At 47.1% G+C, this 22,496-nt stretch overlaps 1 protein-coding gene across 3 annotated transcripts; it reads right to left on the bottom strand.

Moving 5' to 3' along the window:
• Nucleotides 1-134: 134 nt before the first annotated feature.
• On the bottom strand, nucleotides 135-21,607 carry fn1b (fibronectin 1b). 3 transcript variants are annotated; one of them, XM_035627621.2, is made up of 46 exons: nucleotides 21,278-21,607; nucleotides 21,016-21,141; nucleotides 20,584-20,721; nucleotides 20,207-20,338; nucleotides 19,727-19,864; nucleotides 19,504-19,650; nucleotides 19,202-19,390; nucleotides 18,915-19,097; nucleotides 17,983-18,159; nucleotides 17,156-17,311; nucleotides 16,905-17,033; nucleotides 16,650-16,793; nucleotides 15,203-15,324; nucleotides 14,116-14,284; nucleotides 13,835-14,011; nucleotides 13,470-13,598; nucleotides 13,257-13,346; nucleotides 12,973-13,167; nucleotides 11,854-12,132; nucleotides 11,502-11,765; nucleotides 11,308-11,402; nucleotides 10,851-11,019; nucleotides 10,607-10,693; nucleotides 10,192-10,383; nucleotides 8,831-9,109; nucleotides 8,434-8,625; nucleotides 8,212-8,301; nucleotides 7,321-7,587; nucleotides 7,064-7,180; nucleotides 6,810-6,971; nucleotides 6,569-6,724; nucleotides 6,363-6,479; nucleotides 5,696-5,965; nucleotides 5,415-5,602; nucleotides 5,246-5,333; nucleotides 4,967-5,146; nucleotides 4,778-4,867; nucleotides 4,064-4,252; nucleotides 3,796-3,885; nucleotides 2,890-3,071; nucleotides 2,642-2,780; nucleotides 1,857-2,018; nucleotides 1,632-1,757; nucleotides 1,401-1,507; nucleotides 1,182-1,277; nucleotides 135-936 (listed from the first exon to the last, which is right to left on the bottom strand). In XM_035627621.2, the coding sequence occupies exons 1-46, from the start codon at nucleotides 21,417-21,419 to the stop codon at nucleotides 859-861; spliced, it is 7,134 nt and encodes a 2,377-aa protein (XP_035483514.2). In that variant the 5' UTR covers nucleotides 21,420-21,607; the 3' UTR covers nucleotides 135-858. The 3 variants fall into 3 exon arrangements, with proteins under 3 accessions (XP_035483514.2, XP_035483513.2, XP_035483515.2); XM_035627620.2 differs by having other exon boundaries at nucleotides 2,890-3,347; nucleotides 21,278-21,606; XM_035627622.2 differs by lacking the exon at nucleotides 8,831-9,109 and having other exon boundaries at nucleotides 2,890-3,347; nucleotides 21,278-21,605.
• Nucleotides 21,608-22,496: the final 889 nt, after the last annotated feature.

Genomic DNA, 22,496 nt, shown 5'->3' with positions numbered 1-22,496 from the left:
ATGAGGTCTTTATTCCATTGACTGCACATGTCATCAATTTAATATGCTACTTTTTTGTCCTTAATTCGTCTCAAATCATTTCATTTCTGGAGCACGACTCCAAAATTAAAAAATGAAATAAACAAACCATTGTGTTTGGGTTTCAGGATTTCTCCAGCTTTATTAAAACAAGGGACTTCTTTTCCTTTTGTCAAAGATAGAAACAACTTTGGCACCGACAACAAAGTACAAAAATAGAACAGTTCAAATTCTCACATCCCAGTTTCACACATTCACACGTTGAAGTTTTTAAAGGGATAAATTAGTAAAAACGATATTAGATTGAGATTGTGTCAGTCACACACAGTGCGACCCCTCCGGAACAGAGGAGGGGCTACAGAAAAGAGAAAGGAGCACATTTTCGTGGGCAATTTAAACATTATTAATATCTGTATTTGGCGTTCTTTTACACAGTGCTTACTCTCTGACAGCTTCTGCTCGTTGATTGAGAAATGTTACAGAATTTTTAAACGGCAAAACAAATGCCAGATTGACATGTGTATAAATATGACTGGCAAGCCCTAAGTGTCTTGCAATAAGGCGCACGCGCAGATATGAGGAAGGAAAGTGTATTGTCCTTTCCAGTAGAGCATGAATTCAGTGACTTAAACTGTCGACAGGGAAAGAAAAAACATTGGTAAAAGGATCGTGATTTGATCAGGCAGCGAGGCGGTATAACATCCTTAGCGAAACGTGTCAGAAAGTGATCAGGCAAGTTGGTTCGGTCCGGTCACGGACAGTGCGGCTTCCGCAGGGTGAGACAGTGCAGCGGTTGGACGGCGAGGAAGCAAAGCGGATGATCAAGGCGACCGATCACTTTTATTCCCGAGGATTTTGAGGAGCGCGTGCGTCTGCCAGCAGCTCGGGTCGGAGGCACTCGATAGGGCAATGGATGTTCTGGAGGAAGAGTTGAGGGAAGATGCCTCAGTACATCTGATCACACTATTCACCCAATGTTGCAATAGATTACCAAGACTTGCTGTTCAATTCTAAAGATTACCAAAAATAAAGGGGTTTGAAAAATCTTTCAAATATAATTTAATGACAATCTTGGGATCCAAAAGTGCCAACAAATGCTAAGAACCTCCAGCACCACGTCTAAAAATGGGATGCATTTGAAATTTTATGTCAATACAACCGACCATTTTGTGCAGCGTGTTGTCTCCATATCTCACAGGCTGCAGCAGACTGGCGTCAACATCAGCACCTGGCCTGCGGCAGTTCTCGCATCGCCAGCCCTGATGAGACAAGACGCACACAAACCCACATTTTAAAACATGCGTCATTCAACGCAGAACAACATCTGTGAGCATCACACCGGACATCCGACCCAAATTCCAGGGGAGGCTGATGTGTCGTACCTGTTGTCCTCCGAAGCACGTGCAGCTGCAGATGGCGCCCAGGTACTCCTTCTGCCACTGGGTGCCCACCTGGTAAGTTTTCCCCTCATCATAGCACACCGAGTCATCTGTCGGGGGGGTTGTACAGAGACATTTTAGAGTCACACGCAGCTCCAGATCTCTGCGGGACCCGTGACGGAACATTTTCTGGGGGGGGGGGGGGGGGGGGGGCAAAGGGTTTGGAAGACTTACGTGGTTCACACTTGAACTCTCCTTTGCCGTTTCCCAGGCAACTGCAGCTCATCAGGTGACCATTTTCGGCGCGGCGGTCCCACTTCTCGCCAACGCGATAGTTGACGCCGTTGTCGTGGCACCACTCTAAATCACGGACAAAATAGAAGAAAGTGACGTATAGCCGCATCACAAACATGAATGTGAGGGGGGGGGGGGGGGGGGGGCAAGAAATCAAAAACCTACTGGATGAATCGCATCTGAAGTGGCCACTTCCCAGGCCCAGGCACTTGCACCAGAGCTTGAAGCCTGTGTCGGACATCCGCTCCCACTCAGCGTCGACCTCGTGGTGGGTTGCAGTAAAGGCATCATAACATGAGTCCCCAGTGGAGGGCACTCCCTCTTGGACTGAAGGAGGAGAAGAAGAAAAAGAAATGTGTGAGCCACTAGTTACTTGAGATCAATGATACACAGGATAATGGCCCCTGTTCTAACAACGGTTTTCATTTAGTGCTTATTTGTAGTGATATTCTGTTAGATCAGAACTCAGATGTGTAGTTTGGTCTCCTCCGGTCAATGAGGACAATCCGCACTGATGCTCGCTGTCGTTTACATGTTGAGATTATGAATGGTTACACGTTTTGAATGTTGAGTAATTGACGTTGTGGCCCGCACAACTAGAACTACAGTAGTAAAATAGGCGTAGATCAGGACAGCGATAAATATGACATGATGACCGTTATCGAACTGATGGAATTAGTGTTTGGAAATGTACATTATACCAAAATTAAGCTGCTTTTCAGACCGTAAAAGAAAAACACTGTTTCTGCCCACTGTTTTCGGAGTCACCAGCTGCTTTTAAAGAGTTCCTAACTAATGTAAAGGTTCATATCTGCCCAAGGGGCATTTTTCTACACACTGACGTCCCAAGTTAACTAGCGGGAGCTGCTTTACCCTTAGTTGAGCCCAGTTTACACACAGCGGGTTTTGATAATAAAGTCTAGATCTAGCAGTTGCTGTCGGCTTCTTACTTGTGTTTCCAGCAGTGACGACCTGCTCCAGTATCTTGTGCTTGAGCGCCCCCATCAGAGCCTCCACGAGCACCTTGTAGTTGGCTCCAGGGGTGAGTCCTATCAGGGTAGCAGTGGTGGCTGAGTCTGGCAGGCGGATCTGGACAGACAGAGACGAGGTTTGTCCACAAGAAATAAGAGACTTCATCCGATGGGACTGATGAATGTCGACCAGCGTGGGCTGGAAACTATGGCCCCTCGTCTCTTACCTGGAACATCTTCTCATTTAAGTGTGTGAGAGGTTGGCAGGACACCAGGTAGGCATTGCTCTGGCGGTAAGGCTTCCAGGAGATGGAGGTTTGGGTTTGGGCCTCCTGTGGCCCTCCCGTCTCATTACCAAACGTGGAGCCGACGGGCACGTTCAGCTTCAGTATGGGCAACCTGCGGCCCTCTGCATCAGGAAGGGGCACAAAGACCAGGGGCTCACGGACTTGCCCGTAGGGATACTGTGGGCTGCCACTGTTCCCGTCAAACCCGTTGTCTCCGTTGTTGTTGTTGTTGTTATACTCTGTGTACTCCACATGCCCGCTCTGACCGCCAAGCCCATCCTGGCCATTGGTGCCCACGACCTGGACTCTGTTGCCCAGGTCGGTTTCGGGCACATCCAGCCTGTCGCCAACACCTCCGGGCAGGTGCAGCAGAGGCAGGTTAAGCAAGGAGTCTGGTTCTGGGCGGGAGAGACGGGGTTAGGGAAGCGAGCAGGTTAGACGAGGTGTGGGAAGGGGGGAGGGTGAGGCAGAGCTGCTGTGACATATCTCAGCCAGCAGGAGGCGACAGATATGCAGCATTACTGGGCTACTACTCAATGCAAACTGTGTCGTAATGCAGTATTACAAAGACACAGGAGATATTTTGAATGATATTTCTGGAGGCATTCAAAATAAATAGGCATATTATTATTTTAGGAGCCAAACGCTATTTGACTGCACAGCTTATCTCACAGCCAAACAGTTGATTCAGCTGAGCAGATTGAAGCTGCAGTTCGAAATCCTTACATTTTACAAGACGTTTACCCGTAACCAACTTGTATTTTAGCACTTTGTTACATCACTTGAATGCATCTCTTTCACCGTTACATTTGTCTCAGTACAGAGCAGAAGTCTGAGAGTACTCACGAGTCCTGATCCTGCCCACCAGAGGCGTGCTCCTCTGCGTGTTCTGGATGGCGATGATCTTGATGACGTATTCGGTGGCCGGTTTCAGGCCTGAGGAGAGGAACGAGCATCCCACGGTGGAATTAGTAGGTCGCACATGACTCGTGTTAACACCAGTAAGAGATTGACAATAACCGGTGGAGCCTGCGCGAAGTTTTAAAAATATGCCCCCGATTCTTAAAACAACGCGCTGCTCGCGATGAACATTGACCAGTTGACGTGTGCGTACCGGAGACGGTGGCGTAGTTCTGACCAGCGTGGGGTCGGGGGAAGAGTTCCCGTGGCGCTCCACCCGACTCCTCGTAGGTGATGTAGTACCCTGTGATCTGTGTGGCAGGCGCCTGCCAGGTGAAGGAGATGGAGGTGGGGGTCATAGATGTGAACTGGAGGTTGGTGGGAGTCTGAACCACTGGTTGAGCTTTGAAGAAGAAAAAAAATATATAGCATTAGATCATCTGATTGCCTGTTGCAGCTGTGTGTGTGTGTGTCTGTGTGTGTGTGTGTGTGTGTGTGTGTGTGTGTGTGTGTGTGTGTGTGTGTGTGTGTGTGTGTGTGTGTGTGCGCGCTGTCGGATTACAGTAGTAAGATGTCGTCAACCCTTAAGACGACAAAATCTAATTGAGGCTTGATATTTTACATTTAAACGATAAACTGGATCATTATCATTAAAAAACACAAATGCGACCAAAAGTTTATAGATCTTGAAAATAATATATACATAACATTATCTTTTACATTATCAGCCTCTAATGTAAACTACCGTGTACCTTTTTCACTTCATATCATTTATCATACTGTAAATATTTTAGCACTGTATACACATTATGCACTGTTATATATAGATGTACAAAAACAGCAACTTCAAATCAACGTTTCTTGATACGAAAGTTCACAGAATGAAGAGTGTATGCACAATGACACCTGGAACAGATCTGTGTCATACCTGTTTGAATTGTGAGGCTGAATGGAGCGCTTCTTGTGTTGCCATTCAGAGTATAAATGTCCACAGAGTACATGGTGCTTGGCTGCAGACCTAGAGATAAGAAAGAGAAAAAACAAAATGACTCTTCCAAACATCTGCACACCTTTTCAACCCTTCTTGTGGTTTGCTCAGCGGGAGGTCGTGGTGTACCTGTGAGAACGTAGGTGCGTGTTTCTCCTGGGATGGTCCTGCTGATGGTGGGGCGCGAGCCACCGACAGGCGTGGCTTCAATTAGGAAACCGGTAATGGTTTCGATCTTGGTGCGCCAGTGCAGGGTGAACGACGTGTCCTTCGCGTCAGTGATGCGCACGCGACGAGGGGGGCTCACGTCTGCGTTGAGGAGGAGAGAAAAAACGGGCGTGAAACACAGAGCAGTGGACAACGGTTGGTGACGACGGGAAATGTGTCATTTATGGTGCAGCCAGTGACCTTCCAGTGTGGTCGTCTCTCCCTCCAGTGGTCTGCTGGAGACCGAGTTCTTCAGAGCGTAGACTTGTATCTTGTATGTTGTCGCCACCTTCGATACAGACATGATTGTTAGTTATTCACTGACTTGACTGTGGCTCCATGTAAACACTGAGACGCGACCCGCGTTTACCATGAGCCCTGGCACGACGACGCGCGTGGCGTCCGGGGCAACGTTCATCTCTTTGGTTGGGCTGTTGATGTTCTTGGGGATGACGACCACACGGTAGCCTGTCAGCCGTGCATTGGGGGCTCGCCATGACACGGTGAAGGTGGAGGGGGCGACCTCTGAGATCACGAGGTTGGTCGGAGCGGGGATGACTGAGGCGGAGAGACGCGATAGCGAGGAAAAACACATTCAGAATCGGAGTCGGTGGGAGGAATGTGTAAATTCAGTCATGAATGTGTTTCTACCTGTGGCCTGGGCTCCCACCAAAGGTTTGCTGGGTGTGCGGCCATGCAGGGCGATGACTTTGACGGTGTACTCTGTCCCGGGGCGAAGGCCTCTCAGCATCACACTGTCCTGGTCACCTCTGGGCGCAGGATGCAGCTCCCTCTCAGTCTCCTCGGAGCTGGAGTACAGGACGCGGTACGACGTCACTGTGCCGTCGGGGCTGTCCCAGGTGATGCGCATGGAGGTGGACTCAATGTCGGAGAAGGTCAGGTCCTTGGGGCGATCCATAGCTGCAGGAAGAGCGGATTCCTCTCAGCACTGAGCAGTTGTTTTTAATCAAACAACCTCTGAGGCAGAATATAGATCTTAAAGCGGCAATTTGGGGTTTAAGATAAGTGGTTCTATGTATTTGAGGCCTCTGAGGTCTGTCCTGGAACAGCTATGTCTTATAAACTCAGGTATATAAACCACTGTTTGCATATCTTGCCTCGTTTGTATACTGGTTACTGGATGGTTAGCAAATAGAGCCAAGATGGACTGGAGGAGAATGTGTTGTCACAGGGATACTTTGCCTTTGTCTCAAGTCTTTGTCACTGAACAACTGAACTGATTAACACCGGCAGAGTACGTTGTGTAACCCCAGTGTCTGATTGAAGCACGTCTTGGACTGAATGGAGTCAAACTAACCAGTGACAGCGTTCTCCACCGCAGGGGAAGAGGGCTGTCCATCGCTGCCCAGGGCGTAGACACTCACAACATACTCCACGGTGGGCATCAGACCTGTAAAAGTCATCTCTGTCTGATCTGTAACAGAAGAGCGGGAGTCAAAGTTAAATGATATAAAATAGAGGTGACAGTCTGGTTCCTTATTTTTTTATTTGTCCCGTTCTTACCAGGTACCACCACCTCAGAGAAGAAGGGTCCCAGGCCGTTCTTTGGTACACTGGTGATCCTGTAGCCTTTGATCGGTCCCTGAGCGGGAGACCAGCGCACCGTGATGGCATTGTCGCTCACATCAGTCACTTTCATGTCCGTGGGAGACTCGATATCTACAGGAGAGATGGACACATGACGAGCTTGAGACTCAGGGGCTGTAAACCCTCAACAGTTGGACGTTTTTGCACGTTGCTGTACCAGTCTTGTGTGTGATGTAGACCGGCGTGTTGGAGGCGGGGCTGTCCCCCCGCCCGGTAACGGCGTAGACCGTGATAGTGTACTGGGTATCAGGATTGAGGCCGGTAAGGGTGGCGGTGGTCTGAGATTCTGGGATGGTGAATTCTTGAGGAGTCTCGCCGCCTGGAGAGAGGCGAGGCGAGATGAGTCGAGTGTTAAACTCAGAACATGGCTCTTGAGGAAACGATGAGTTAAATTAAAACACATGTACAGACTTGTGCCTCTGTAGGTGATCCGGTAGCCCTTCACTGGCACAGAGGGAGCGTCCCAGCGAATGGTGATGCTGGTGGGGGTGGACGATGTCGCCTTCAGATCAGTGGGAGCATCAGAGACTGAGAAGAAATTAAAAGAGACAGGAAAGAAGTGCATTATAATTTAAGACTAAAAGTTGTGCTCAAGATTCAGCTGTTCAAAGTCCATAAGTAAAAAAAATAAGCAGAGGTGGACGTGAAAACCCGCGATGGAGACTCACTGGTGGCCTGTGTGCCAGTTAGCGGCTGACTCTCCTGATTGTGGCTCACAGCATACACATATATCAGGTACTCCGTCTCTGGCGTCAGTCCAGTCAGGGTGAAGTGGTTCCTGGTCGGGGGCAGCCTCTCGTCCTTGGTCCGCCCGCCGCTCGTCATCTGATGGCGGATGCGGTAGCCGGTGATGACAGCAGTTGGAGCGAGCCAGTGGACGGTGAAGGAGTCTGTCCTGATGTCGGAGAAGTCCAAGCCAGTGGGGGAGTCCAGAGCTGGAGGGGAAAGGTAACGGAGTGTTAGAGAAATTTAAAATTTCACTTAATGACGGTGGCAATTACAAAATTTCAAGGCAAGTCAAATGATCAATTTTAACAATCTGTGGGTTGTTGATTTTCTTAACACAAAGCATGGATGCGCAGCTAAAAATGTCCACCATGAATATCTGTTATATATATATATATTTTAAAGAATGACAAAATGATAAAGTCACATGTATGAACTAATAATATGTCTAATTCTAAGTCAAACATATAGTATAATATAATATCAGCCCAAATAACTCTATCTCTCTTATTTTTAAAAGCCAGTAGGTTTAAAGTGTTGTTCTCATTTACCTGATTTGGCCAAGTATTCAGATTTTTAAATGCATTTTTTACAAAAGCAGAGCAGTTGTGTTATCTTGACTTTAACTGCAGCATAGTTAGATATTTAAGAAGGTTTTTAAAATGGTGATTTACTGATTTTGATGTTAACATAAGGGCAAATGCTAGCCTTGGTTCTTATGTGATGAATTATCATGAAAAATGTACAGTAAAAAAAGGAATCTGAACTAAACCTGCAGCACCGTTTCAACCTTCCTTGAGGCGACCACTTAAGTAAACCATTGTCAGACTCACTTGTTCTCTGAGTGCCTGTGGCCGGTTCACTCTCTCGTTCACCGTACACACACACGACACTGATGCGGTACTCGGTGTTGGGCAGCAGGTCTAAAATGGAGAAGATAATTAACCGGTCGTAACAGCTCGACATTGAGCGACGCAAAAGAAAAACAAACTCATTTTGGCCTTTCAAACACAGCCTTCAACCAGAACCTCTCTTAGACACGGTCTTTATCTTACTCTGCAGCAGGAAGGTGTTGGTGGCTCCACCAACGTTCACCTCCTTAATGTCATCATCTGTGGCTACCGGGTGGTAACGGATGACAAAGCGAGAGATGTCGCTTGGCGTGGAAACGTGGGGGACGGTCCAGGTCACCCTGATGTGGTCAGCACCCACAGCTCCAAACTGCAGGTTGGTGGGAGCTGGAATGGCTGAAAGAGGGAGGGGTTAAAAGTTTAACAAAACACAAAAGGCTCATCAAAAAGTTCAACTAAATACAGGTAAATATAAAATGGCACTGACGGGATAAAGTTGACTGTGGTATATAATATAACACATGAATATAAGAGCTATTAGTGTGCCTTCATCAATTCTCTCAGATTAAAACGCACTGATGGAGTGAAAGAGTTAAATCACCAGCTCGTGTTTGCTTTGTGTGTGTGGTCGGCTCGCTTTCCCCCGCCTCGGTAACAGTGGCGATACTGATGTCATAGTCCACGCCCGGCTCCAGGCCACGGACCGTGTAATAACCCACAGATGCCTCCACCATATCTTGAAAAATTGGCAAGCTCTCGCCCGACGTTACTACCATTATCCGGTAACCAGTAACGGTCGTATAGTTCAGAGGGATCCAGCGCAGGCCAACGGTGGTGTCAGTAATGTCGACAAAGTCAATGTGACCCGGTGTGGGGATGTCTGAAAGGGTTAGGCCAGTTGTCAAGCGCAGGCAAAATTATACAGACAAAAGCCATAATTATAATATTGATTATGTCAATAACACAAATTTCATTCCCAATAAAGCAGAGTATAACAGCAGCCATGCTAGATAGATCGATGGATAGATAGATAGATAAATGGATGGATGGATAGATAGATAGACAGATAGATAGACAGACAGACAGACAGACAGACAGATAGATAGACAGATAGATAGATAGTAGATAGATAGATAAATAGATAGATAGATAGATAGATAGATAGATAGACAGATAGATAGATAGATAGATAGATAGATAGATAGATAGATAGATAGATAGATAGAAATGGCTTAAATCAATAAACATTCAGAATTATATTCATATAAACGTCAATGACAATCAAAGCAGTGATTATTACTGCTGTTCTGGGCATGCAAAAATAATTACATAATTTCACAATCCCAACAAATGAACATGATATCCATGCATGGCAGGTCAGCCAATGATCATGTTAGTAGTAGGTAATGGTTTGATCTCTGTAATTTCATTTCCAGCAGCAGCGAGCAGCTGTTTTCACCAAAAACTTAAAGTTTTTTGTTTGTTTTTTTACTTTGCTAAACCTACTGTACTGTACCTTTCTGATATTTTTCTCAAGAGTGGGTGGAGACCAATATAGAGCATGAGTTCAGTGCATATTGGACACCATTCATGGGTTGGCCATCCCATTGGGTGATAACTTGTGTTTGGGTGAGTGTTTAAAATCTAACACCCAAAACGTTAAGAAAAGGCTGTTTTTGAGCCATTCCAGCTTTGTACGATTGTTTTTAATTTACTGTTAAAGCCATGCTAATTTCAAAATGATTATATTCATACCTAAGTATCAGCATGAGGAGGAATAAAGTAAGTGTAGGTTAAGGAATTGTGAAAATTTTACGGTAATGTGGTGAAATATTGGGAGTTGGCTCTAGTTTAGCTTGGACCCGGCCTTAAATGACAAATCCGTCATTCACTCCCGGTGTGGACGCACTTGTGTGTTTGATGCCTATTGACGTGTGTGAATGACTGCCTGTCGGCTCCTACCTTGTGTGACAATAGTGGACACGGGCACACTTTCCAAGTGGCCCTTAGTGGTGAAGACGCTGATGTTGTACTCCACCCCCAGATTCATGTTATCTAGGATGATTGAGGTTTGATCGGCTCGGACAATTTCCTCCAGGGAGTTTCCCCGCTGGCCGTTGGTCGGCGTGCTTGTCATCCTGTAGCCTGTGGTGCCTGCAGAGTGTTTGGGAACATGACAAATACGGAGGAGACAGACAGAACACAATGTCATGAGGTTGAGTCACTGTGAGAAATGAACAGGAGATACCGGGAAGAGCCGTTTGTCCGGGTGAAAAAAAAGAAAAAACGAGAAGAGAGAAACCATTTGAAGGCCAAGGTCTAGACTTGTCATCATCCAATGGGCTGCCAGTGTGTGGGGAGCACAGTCAATATTTACCTGGTGTTTTGGAGGCTACCCAGTGGACAGTGAGATCTCCTGTGTTCGTGTTGGACTCAACTCTGAGGTCAGTGGGTGGAGACAAGGCTGCGAGGACGGAAAAGCGGACCACGATACAAGCATGAGAAAATCAACGCCGCAGTCACTTCTTCCACAGACGAATGCCAAACGGTTTGAACAGGACAAAACACACAGTAGCGTTAAATCAATCTGGTCAATCTGTTAAAGTGAACTAGATACGCACAAGTGAAGACGCTGCGGGTGATGGGGTTTCCGCGGTTGCGTCCATTGACGATGGGCTGAACGCTGTAGGTGTACTGGTTTCCAGAAATCAGATCTGGAATATTAATACGTCCAGAGTCAGACGTCTCTTCTCTGGGAGACTCGCCCTCCTGGCTGGGGAGAACGGACAGCTGGGGAGAAGGAGGCAGACAAATGCAAAGATCAGACACCTTGACAATACTAAAAAAAAACTTGACATTTTGAGTCAGATCTTCACAGATACGTAATATTTAAAAAAAAATATGTAGGTCGGATGGAGATGGGGATGTTTTGGGTGAAACTGCTCAGCCTTGGCGGAGGTCTAACCTCTTTCACATTACAATTGACCCATTGATAGCATTAAAATATTGCTCAGAGCAAAGTTTATTTTGTTTCTCTGCATGATAAACAAATTTTTTTTTTAATGATTTTGTTTGTACCTTGTAACTGAACCTGCGGACAGGTATCCAGGTGATGATGATAGAGGCGTCAGTGACCTCAGTGCTGAACACTGGAGCATTTCCAATCTGGGGAGCTGGGAGGAGAAAAAGCACGGGGGGAAAATATTATTGCATTTATTGCAGCATAATTATTCTCCTCTCTGCTGGTGCTCTGTTCTTCTCGTCATACTGACCGGTGGTGAAATATGTAGTGACGCCCTCACTGAGCTCGTTGTCCAGCTCAGAGTGCATGGTGGCGGTGTACTGGGTGTCTGGCCGCAGGTTCCTCAGCGGGTACTCGGTGACCCGACCCGGGATCCTCTTCTCGATGGGGCTGGAGCCCTCGATGCTCAGGAAGAGACGGTAGCCAGTGACGATGGCGCGGGGAGCCTCCCAGGTGGCCGACGCACTGTCGGGGCCGATGTCAGTGAAATGCACATTGGTGGGCGAGTCGGGTTCTGAAGGGGTTAGAAAAAAATGTAATGCAGAAGTTGGTGCGATCTCCCTTTGTCTATCTCAGGCTCCTTTGTCCTTGGCGATACTCACTGGTAGACCTTTCTCCCGTAAGCGGCACGCTCTCCCCGCCGCCACTGATGGCGTAGATGTAGAATCGGTAGAGTGTGCCCGGCTGCAAGTGGGTGATGTCAGCATATGCGTTGGGCGAGATGGGCAGCTGGAGGGGCCTCATCTCGGTGCCGTCAGGGCCGACGGGGGAGAAGATGACCCTGTAACCAGTCACCTCGCTGGGGGGACCGGTCCAGGTGATGGCGATCTTCGCGTCGGAAACCTCGTAAAACTGCAGATCTGTGGGAGCCGGGACCTCCTCTGCGGACAGGAAGTGGGAGAGTGATGGACGGGGGGGAAGGAGGAGTCCGACTTTAAAGGACTCTTTGGAGTCTTTGCCCACTTGTAGCGCTACGGGGTAAAGATGGCTTGGGAAATTCACTGAGCAACGATCCACCATCCATCTGTATTTAATGTGTTAACTTTGACTTACTTGACCAAAATTAAAGGCTTTAACAAATCACAAAAATGAGTGTAAGAGAAAAAGGAATAATAGGAATACGAAAACAGAAGTGAACAAAAAAAGGGCGATTGTCTGTGCCAGGCACAGGGAGGAAAAGGGCCAGTAATGGAAATCTCATTTAAGATATACTGCAGATGTATGAACTTTAAGTGTGTGTGCTGTGTGTTTTAACTGCTTCTGAACAGGTGTCTGTTCCTGAGGCCCGCCGTTGCATTAAAGAGATGTCGTGCAGGGTCACGAGAGGCTCGGAAAAAATGATTGCGATGGTATAGCTATAGCTGTGGAAGCACGTTTTGACAAGGCAATGTTTTGACACTCTCCGTCTTTCCCCAAACACTGAAAAGCCCTTCCTGAAGCTCCATGGCCCTATAAGGCATCTGCTGCTGTGAGTTTAAACTTCATCTGCTCGGCTTTCACCGACAGCCGAGACGTAAGGAATTATCTAAAAAAAGAACAATTTAACATTTAAAGAATAGAATAACCTACTGGGGGATGTTTCGGTGGTATAAAAAAAAAAAACGATATGAACTTTAGCTAGAAAGTACCACATGACAGGATTTATGAAGCACATTTTGCAAACTTCTTCTTTTATATTAACCCAAAGATGAGAAGAAAGGTGTCTGTCTTAGCATTAGTACCAGGCAGAGGAGATCCAGCGGTGTTGACCTGTGCGAACACAGGCTCACTCTCCTGATCCTCCTCCACGGCGTAGATGCTGATGTTGTAGAGCAGACCAGGGTGGAGGTCGACCAGGGTCACCGAGGTCTCCGTGTCCGGCAGGGTCAGCTCCGTGCTGCTGCCTTCCACTGACGGCGTGTACACCACACGGTAACCTGGCGGAGGACAAACGCACAGTGGCACACAGACGGAATGAAACACACTGAATCAAAATCCCAGAAAAGTGCAGACAGTAGTCTCCTACCAGTGATTGGAGCCTGAGGTTTGGACCAGCGGATTCGAATGGACGACTCGGCCACCTCATCGACGACGTAATGGTCAGGTTTGTCAGGAGCTGAGGAGAAGGGAAACGATTGGAAACCCTTCATGGCATATATTGTGCAAAACTCAAAACTAAATTTTGCAGGAGCCTGAGCCTGTTGTCAGGACAAAGTGCGGAGGCGGGAGTCACTCCTACCCGTGGTCTGCGAGGTCGTCAGGATGAGGTTGGGCTGTCCCTGATTCGGGAGCTCGTAGACGTTGACGTTGTACCGGCGTCCTGGCAGGAGATCACCGATGGTGAGAGATGTGGCTGTGCGCGGAACATCTGGAGAAGCAGTCAAAAAGTTGGTCAATACAAATGCCGGTATATCAATTTGAAGTATGATTTTTGGCCATAGCTTTTATTCCATGGCAGCTATTTATTTTTTTTATATTTCCATTCTCTTGATGATATTTAACAATCAGTCAGAACCTCAACAGAGGAATCACACAATTAATCAATGAATTTGATTATTTTTATTGGACTTTATGGAGGTTTCAGTGACGGTCAACGGCCCTCACCCAGGACTTTGGGCTTGGCTCCATCCTCGCTGAGCTCGTACTCCACCCTGAAGCCAGAGATGGTGGAGGAGGCCGATGTCCAGGACACGACGAAGCTGTTTGAGGTGATCTCCGTCACCGACTCGGAGGTGTCCACCACCCGAGCAGGCTGGGTCGTCTCTCCCTCCGATGTCTCCACTTTAAAGATTCAAAAAAGGTATAAAAATGTCCTTGTGAATACTTTTACTTTTACATTTGCGGCACGACGACGTGAGACGACGTTACGGCGGAAGTCCACTCACGAGAGCCGTGGGTGGTGGTGAAATCGAAGCGCGTGACCTCGCGGCGTCCGTAGCGCAGGATGCTGATCAGCTGGCCCTCGTACGTGATGCCTGGACGCAGCCCGCTGATGGTGTAGGAGTTCATGTTGCCGGGGATGGTGGCCTCCCTCCAGGGGCCTCGAGTATTTTTCTACCATGGGGGAAAAAAAAATTCAATGGGATTTAAGTCCAAGTCACTCAAGTTCTAATGACATGTAAGAAGAGTGGATAATCTGCTAAAGAAGTTCATGTGATATGATCGAAAAGCCAAAGTTTTCTGTTTCTCAACTTCTGTTTCCAAGCTAGAGAGTGGACGTGGACAAGAGTATACTTTAAGATGCTCTGACCAAATGGAAATTTGAAGGTTTATAATAATACATTATTATAGCGATCGCCATGTGCTGATGACGACAGCTACTAAAGGGGCCTAGGGGTTGAGATTGTTTTCCCGACTGGATCTGATTTCTGAACTCTAAAACTCTTTAAAGGAATGAAAGCGGTTGGACAGCACTTTTAAGGGAAGATTGAGTCAATTATTATGAGGATTTATTGGAATGGTTAACAAATAATTCATAGAATGAAGACTTTACATGGTGACCCGTGTATTTTTTGGCCTGGATTTGTTTACAGCCACGTCCTCCTCTCAGATGTGTTTCGACGGGGTTTACATGCCGTCTGAAAACTCCAGACTTTTCCCAGCAGGAGTGCCACATGAGGACTTTGAGTGACTTTGCAGTCCAAGATACACAAACCCCATCAGAGAAAAATGCCGCTTCACTTTGCTTGAGTGTCATTAACATTTCTACCAGCTTGTCAGCCTTTGAAGTCTTCAGAGCAAAAAGACAAATCACACGGACGGGGAACATTTTTCTTGGAATATCTTTAAAACCGCAGACTATTAACCAGTTCAAGTATCCGCTAATCATCTTGTTTGTCCACTCTCAAAGACTCGACTTCATTCAGGACTGTTTGTCCAACATTTACTGAAGCCAGCAAATTTAAATAAAGTTCACTTCATCTATCAAAAGTGATTCCGAACGTAGCGCTGAGACCCAAAGGAGTGACTCACGATTCTCCATTTCAGGATGTACTGGGTAATGTGGACGGATGACGGCGCGTTCCACTGAATGGGGTGGGAGTCGGGCTGTTTTCCCGCCTCTGTGATGATCACCTGGACCGGTCTGTGGCCGTCTGGGGAGCCAGAAAGAAAAAAGAAAAAAGATTTGTGAGGACATCAGGAGAGCGTAGGAGAGGTATGAAATAAACTCACACATTGTCAAAAAAAAACTATAATATAACAGTGTCACCTGGAGGTCAGTGTGGGGGAGAGTTGGCTACTTTTTTGGTAACGCGTTCATTGTTTTGGGATAGAACCAAATCCCCAGACGGTGCTAAACCAGCTCAAACTACCGCCGACATCTTACACTCCGACATAACACCGGAGCACTATATTCATCACGGCTTATCTAGCCTCGGTGTCCTCAAGAACACACACACGTGTACAGCTTCACACTCCCTGCTCTGCGCGCACACACACACACACACACACACGCACACACCAACACACACACACTTTCCTCTGCGACGGATCACGGTGAAATAGATGTTGCAACTATAACTTTTTGAAGTCAATGTTTGATTCAGGACACACACACAGTGTGCTGCAGAGCAAAGTATCACGTTAAGCAACGTTTACCCAACCAGCGGGGAGATACCGGAGACAGGAAGTGTTTTAAAAGCAGCATCCCTTTCCCCTCAGCAGGTCAGCACGACGACACTCAAAACCCCGGCGGGTGAGGAGAAAACATCTCTCCAACTACAAAGACCAACAGGGGCGACGTGACTGCCCGGGCACTTCTTCATTTGCCCGACTTCAAGGTCGAGAAGCAGCGCCAGGCCCCCTCGGCTGCCCTACGCCGACCTGAGGTGAACTTTTCATTTCGGTGACTTGTGACGGGAGGTAAAAGGGGGAGCGGGCGAGAGTCAGTACAGCAAACACAAATAAAGCTCTAACAGCTCAGACACATTTGGAAGAAGAAAAAACTCATTTAAATAAATAAAGTCCTTATTTGGCTGTGGAGCAGTGTGCAGGGATTTAGGATTCAAGTCTTTCACTACTGATTGAGCCTCAGAGCAGCGCAGAGTTATCACAAATATATCACATGTTGGATTTTCACAATTGCATCCTCGGCAAAACTAGAAAACGATGCTGAGATTTAAGATGAATTTAAATCAAATGCTTGTACTTGTTGGCATTTTACAAATTTGCTCCATGAAAAGAAAATTCAAATCAGTCGTTCACAGTTCCTGTTTGCACTACAACATGAACGTCTTAAGAAAACTTTCAAATCTGAAAACTTCTCAAATGCAATATGTTTACGAGAAAGATCTGAAGTTTTAAGGAGCATATCAGACGTATAAAAGTGAAAGTGTTTAGATTAGACGGAGGTACGACCCTTCAGAAGACCACATGAACTAAAAAGCGATGATGTAGGTGAAGATTAATTGTTCGCTACCTTGGTAGGCCTGCTGGGGTTCACATCTCAGCTCTCCAACCCCGTTGCCGTAGCAATAACAGCGGTAGTGGATGCCATGGATCGCTTTGTCCCATGCCTCTCCAATCTGAAAGAATGCCTTGGTTTGTGGCTCCTGGCACTGATCTGTTGTAGAAAAGACACACAAGGCGACAGAAGCGATGACGAGAGGGAGGTTTTAGGGTTATTCATTTCCCCCGGCAGCTGAGCCAATGAGCCAATGAGCCGTCAACGCACCGGTGGCGTCGCACTTCCAGCGTCCGCGTCCCTGCCCGTAGCAGGTGCAGTTCATCATGTAGCCCTCGTCGTGGCGCTTGGAGAACTCCTGGTTTACTTCATAGGTAAGGCCGTCGACGATGCACTGATCTGCACATGTGAACACGAGAGAGAGAGAGAGAGGAAGATTCATGATCTGATGTCGGATGGCATGACTCCTGAAACGCCCAAGCACTTTAGTTTGAAAAACCAAACGGCGCTGGCGCTCCGACCTCGCAACTGTGAGTGAGCAATGCAGCTCCACTCCCCGCGGCCGTTGCCCTGGCATGTGCACTCCATCATGTGACCCATGACGTCGTGGCGCTTGTCCCACTTGTCGCCGACGCTGTGCATCACTCCGTCGTTGGTGGTGCATACCTCCTCGTGGGCTGCATAGCGAGAGACAGGAAAATAAAAGAATGAATTAAAGAACAAGAAATGCTTGCAAAGTGTGTTTCTGATGCATCTGTGTGTGCATTCACATGCTGCTGCTGCTGCGGCGGCGCGTAAAGGGAATTCTCCTCGATCCAGTTGTGCCACAGCTCTGTTCGGTAACGCCGTTACGTAACAGCTTCGATAGAGTCGCTACTCTCCCATGACCATGAACCCTCTCTCCTCCCGTTATTATGTCCCAAACTGTCCACAAGTGTCCCATGACAACAAGATAAGGACCAAAGCACATGGTGTAATACTCTTCAAAAGAAGAGATATTTATACCAAATTAGTTCCATATGTGAACATTTCTGACTTTGGCCACATGACCCAGGTTCAATGGGATGAAAGCAACTCTTTCCACCAGGACTGTCACATTAGTCACAAGTAATAATTTGACAGATTTAATAAAAAAAAATGCACTGCGGGTGGTTTATCTGCAGTTGTATTCACTAGTGTTATGACTTTAGATTTTATTATTGTGCATGTAAACATAAGGAATCGATAGTATTCCTAGAAAAATACTCATTGACACAACCTTATTAGACACCCGACACACTTGACGACTGTGAAGGCGACTGCTTGACGTGGAACAGATAAAAAAGGGCAGTTGGGCGCGAACACTCACCGGCCATGGGACAGAATCCGAAGCGCTGCTCCGAGTCGTAGTTGTAGGTGGTACCGCACCACCTCATGCTGTCCCGGCGCCCGTCAGAGGTGCAGTCGGTGTAGTTGCGGCCGCTGTAGAGGAAGGGGAAGTGGCACAGGGCGCCGTTGGAGTTCCCGCCTCGCGTTACCACAATGGCTGGAATTTTAGAATTGATTGATAAAATAAGAATTGAGAGACACAACAGTTATTGTTCAGCTCCGATCCGGTTACCATTACGTACGGTCCTACTGTGTTTGAGTCTGTGGGACGTGATTTATGAAAGATTTGCCCATTTTTTCCGCAATATTCTTCACCTTTAAATATTTTCAGAGGAAACACTATCAAAAACTAAGACCAAAAAAATGGTAAGAGTTTAAGTCCCCCTGTTTAGGTTATTTGCAGTTTATAAACATTTAATAAATGGTTTATAGGCACTCTAACATAGTTGTATGCAGCTATAAGGACATTTAAAATGCACATTATTGGTCAGTGAGTAACACATCTCATTTGACTTTTAAGACTTTTTAACATTTTGCTATATTCTAATTTTTTTTAAATATTAAAGTTAGTTAGAGTTACTACAGTACAACTACAGTGTGTCGTATAGCGTGTTATTGGGTAAATTATGAACCATTTAATAAATGTAAATACAGTGCTCATAATAAACTGCTAAATAGAAGGACTTCAGGTAAAGTGTGGTTGAATAAATTAACATCACAACACAAAATAAATCACGTGAAAAGAAGAGAAAAATTCGATTGTGGGTTTTACAGACTCAGTTAGAAATTGGGAGCTGATCACTTATATATCGGCGGTGGATGACAACGGTCATTACTGAAGGGAAAGGCCCAATATCAGACCAATGCAACAACAGGACCAGTAAACCGGTGAAGCCAAAGTGGACGTCTCACCGTTCCTCTCCGTGCAGAAAGAGTACTGCTGGTCTTTCTTGTAGTCTGACGACGTCGAGCACCAGAGCTGCCCGTCGGTGCGTCCGTCCGAGGTGCAGGAGTAGTAGGTCTTCCCCATGAAGACGAAGGGGAACTCACACGGCTGGCCGTTCGAGTTACCACCGTACACCTGGTTTCTGGCCTCTACACACACACACGAGAGGGAAGAGGGTAGAAAAGAGGTTGAACGCTTAAAGCTAAATGTACATTTTGACCCGAAAAGGGTCTGTGAACCGTCCTGTGCTCACCCAATTCCTGACAGCTGACTCCGTTGCCCAGACAGGTGCAGAGCATCTGCTTGCTGCCCTGGCTTCTGAACCAGCGCTGTCCATCGTAGTAGGTGGCTCCGGAGTCCGTGCGGCAGGTTCCCTCGATGGGGGGATCCAGCTGCTTCTGGGACACGGTGTGGGTGGGGGTCAAAACAACGGCTCCCGCGGCTGTGAGACACCAAAAAAGATGAACGTCATGGCCGAGAAGATCAGAGATGGAGATTTTGTCATTCAGCGAACAGCAGCCGAACGTGAACGAGAGTTTAGATTTCGAGTGTCACCCCGGCCTGCGTTGTGTCTTTCACACTTCCATTCCCCGCGGCCGTTTCCTAAGCACAGACACTGCAGGACCTGTCCACTTGCGTCATTCTTTGTCCACGTGTCTCCGATACGATGGGACCTCTTGGTGTCCTGGTCATTGCAACGATCTAGTGGCAGAAGAACGGTGGTCAACAGCCGCCACTCAAGTGTGTGTGTGTGTGTGTGTGTGTGTATTCTACTCACTCCTTGAGGTGCATGTGATGCGTCCATTTCCCTCTCCGAGACAGGTACAGTCCAGCATCATCCAGCCTTGGTACGGTTTCTCCCAGGTCTCGCCCACGACATAGGACGACGCAGCACTGTTGTCGTAGCAACGCTCAGCTGCACAGGAAACACGGCGCACCCTTAATTTTGGTGCATTTGCAGTTTTTCACAAGATGCCGTAAAATCTGAGTGTAAATCACACCGGACCATTTCCACGAGAAATAAACCATGTGACAAATCAATAACTGTGGAGTAAGATGGGAAAAGAGGAGAGGTGAGCGCTCTCTCTCTCTCTCTTACACACACACACACACACCATGTTTGACATGGTATCATAGTATCAGACACTGTCACGATTGTCACGTCACTGTCATGTTTAAGTTGCATTCCAGAGTTCACGTGGAACATGGTGACGCTCCTGTCTGTGAGATATTAAATACGTGAGGTAAAGTTACTCACCCACAGGTTTGCAGGTCCACTCGCCTTTGCCGTTTCCGAGACACACACACTCCAGCATTTGGTCAGCGGTGTCGTGAGGCCTCCTCCAAGTGTCCCCGATTTTATAAGACATCCCACCTTCGTGGCAACGATCTGTGAATGACAATGATGTGACGTTCAGTCCACTGTCTTTGATTTAATGTCTCAATATCCATGTGCACTGTAACGCGTGGATGTCATTCAGATCTTATTTTCTATCTTTATCTTTCAAGCAAGCAGGAAGCAGACAACTGTGATTTTTCAAAATCAAACTTAAATTCAATTTAATTTGAACTAAAAAAAAAAAAAAAGACTTAAGTACAATCATTTAAACCCAGTCGAGACATTTTTCAACTCACTAGCGATGGTACAGCTGATCTTGCCCCGACCGGAGCCAATGCAGGTGCAGTCCCACATCATTCCTTCCTTTGGTCTCTCGTAGGTTTCACCGACCTGGTATGTCCGGTCATTGTGCTTGTCATAGCAGGACTCCACCACTGAGAGGAAAACAGGGGGAACGCCAAAAGGTTATAGGAGGCTGTTATTGTATAACCTGCTGTGGGTGTTTTATCTTCGTGCGTAAAGACGCACTATAGACTGAACGACTTGATATCTGATTGTGTAATTGTTCCCAAAACGCCGGGTTGTTGTTTAAGTCAGAGTGCATCTGTAAGTTAAGTATTTTCAGTTTACTTGTAGGCAAATACCCCCAACCCAAAGTGAGCCTGAGAGGGGGGGAAAACAGTGTGCCAAGACATGTCCCGTGTTGGACCGGTGGGTCTCTCACTGACCTTCGGGCTTAGATTTGCACTTGATGCCCGCGGCTCCGTTGCAGGTGCACACCAGTGTACTGCCAAGGTAAGGTTTCTCCCACTCCTCGTTCGGCCTGAAGGAGCGACCGTTTTCCTCGCAGCCGACTAGAGATCGCGTAACAACAGGGTGAAGATGATTTAACACTTGCGTCATAAAATGGCCATTTCAACTTTAGAATAAATATTAGATCAAAACTGTACACGTTAAGGAGAATTAAATGGTCACGGTCCTTGTACCAACCTGGACTTATGGCCGCTGCGTCGTGGAGCACAGGATACACCTGATATTGGCCACTCTGCCTCCTGCTCTTCTTTGGCACGCCGTGGACTGCGCTGCTTACGCACAGCGCAACCAGCAACCCAGTCAGCGGGCCACCGGTCATTTTGAGGGTTTTTTTTTTAAAAAAAGTTTAAAAAAGAAGGATTTCAAGATGAAGTATAGAGAATAAAGCAAAGTTAAGAAGAAGAGGCGAGCGCGCTCGGAGAGGTTTGGAGAGTTTCCCGTCCCTTGTTTCCCAGCTCCCCGGTTGCCGCCTCGCAGCTGGTGCTCCACAGGCCGAGCGGAGGGGAGCGCACTGGCTTTTATACACACACCGCAGCCTGCTGCTGGAGGGGAGGGGCCTTCACTGGAGCTGCCGAGGTAACACGGACACTCCAAACTTCACCCTCGACATACGAAATAAGGCACAGGAAGCACGAAAATAACAGACATCGAGTCGTTTCGACGAGAGAGCTTCTGAGGTCGGATGCTCATCGGATTGATCAGGTGAGATAGGAGGGAGCCATGCGCCGCGGGGTCAGGGGTCTGCAAAAGGGAAAGGAATCTCCATGGAAGACACTGCAAAAATGATTCGTTTCCGTTAAATACCAGAATAATAGACCTCCGTGTACAACAAAGCACAATACAGCTCACATGAAAACGCCCACTGAGCCCACAGACCCACTGGACCAGTGGACCAGTGGGTCTGTTCAGCTGCCGATGTGCAAATGCTTAAAGCAGGAACTAATTACACTTCGTGACAGTTCAATTATAAAACACTCATTTCTCAACAGCCACCATTTCCTAAGTTGAAAATGAGTTTATAATTTGTTTTAATTGCACGTTGAATAGCAGTGTAGTCTGTTAAATGCATTAAAGAGGTTTATTGAAAGTGTGCATGTGGCAATTGGCATTACTTAACCCCTGGATCTCCAACACACACACACGCACACACACACCTGTTCTACATCCATCCAAACACTAGATTAATTGTCTACATGATGTAATATGGCTGATGGCAGTAAACGTTCTGAGGGTCTGTGGGTTAATTCATGGGAGAGTCATTTCCGAACAGAAGGGAAAGTGAAAAAGTAAATCCGATCACAACATGTTGTCTTGGTCATGTTAAGTTGCAGGCGAGGCGCATGCTGCTTTTCCGCCAAATTCACTCACGGGTCTGGTTTCTGGAAAGCGGCGACTG

Source organism: Scophthalmus maximus, chromosome 4 (genome assembly GCF_022379125.1).
Source record: "Scophthalmus maximus strain ysfricsl-2021 chromosome 4, ASM2237912v1, whole genome shotgun sequence".
Lineage (NCBI taxonomy): Eukaryota > Metazoa > Chordata > Actinopteri > Pleuronectiformes > Scophthalmidae > Scophthalmus > Scophthalmus maximus.
This window is presented reverse-complemented; position numbering and strand designations above follow the sequence as displayed.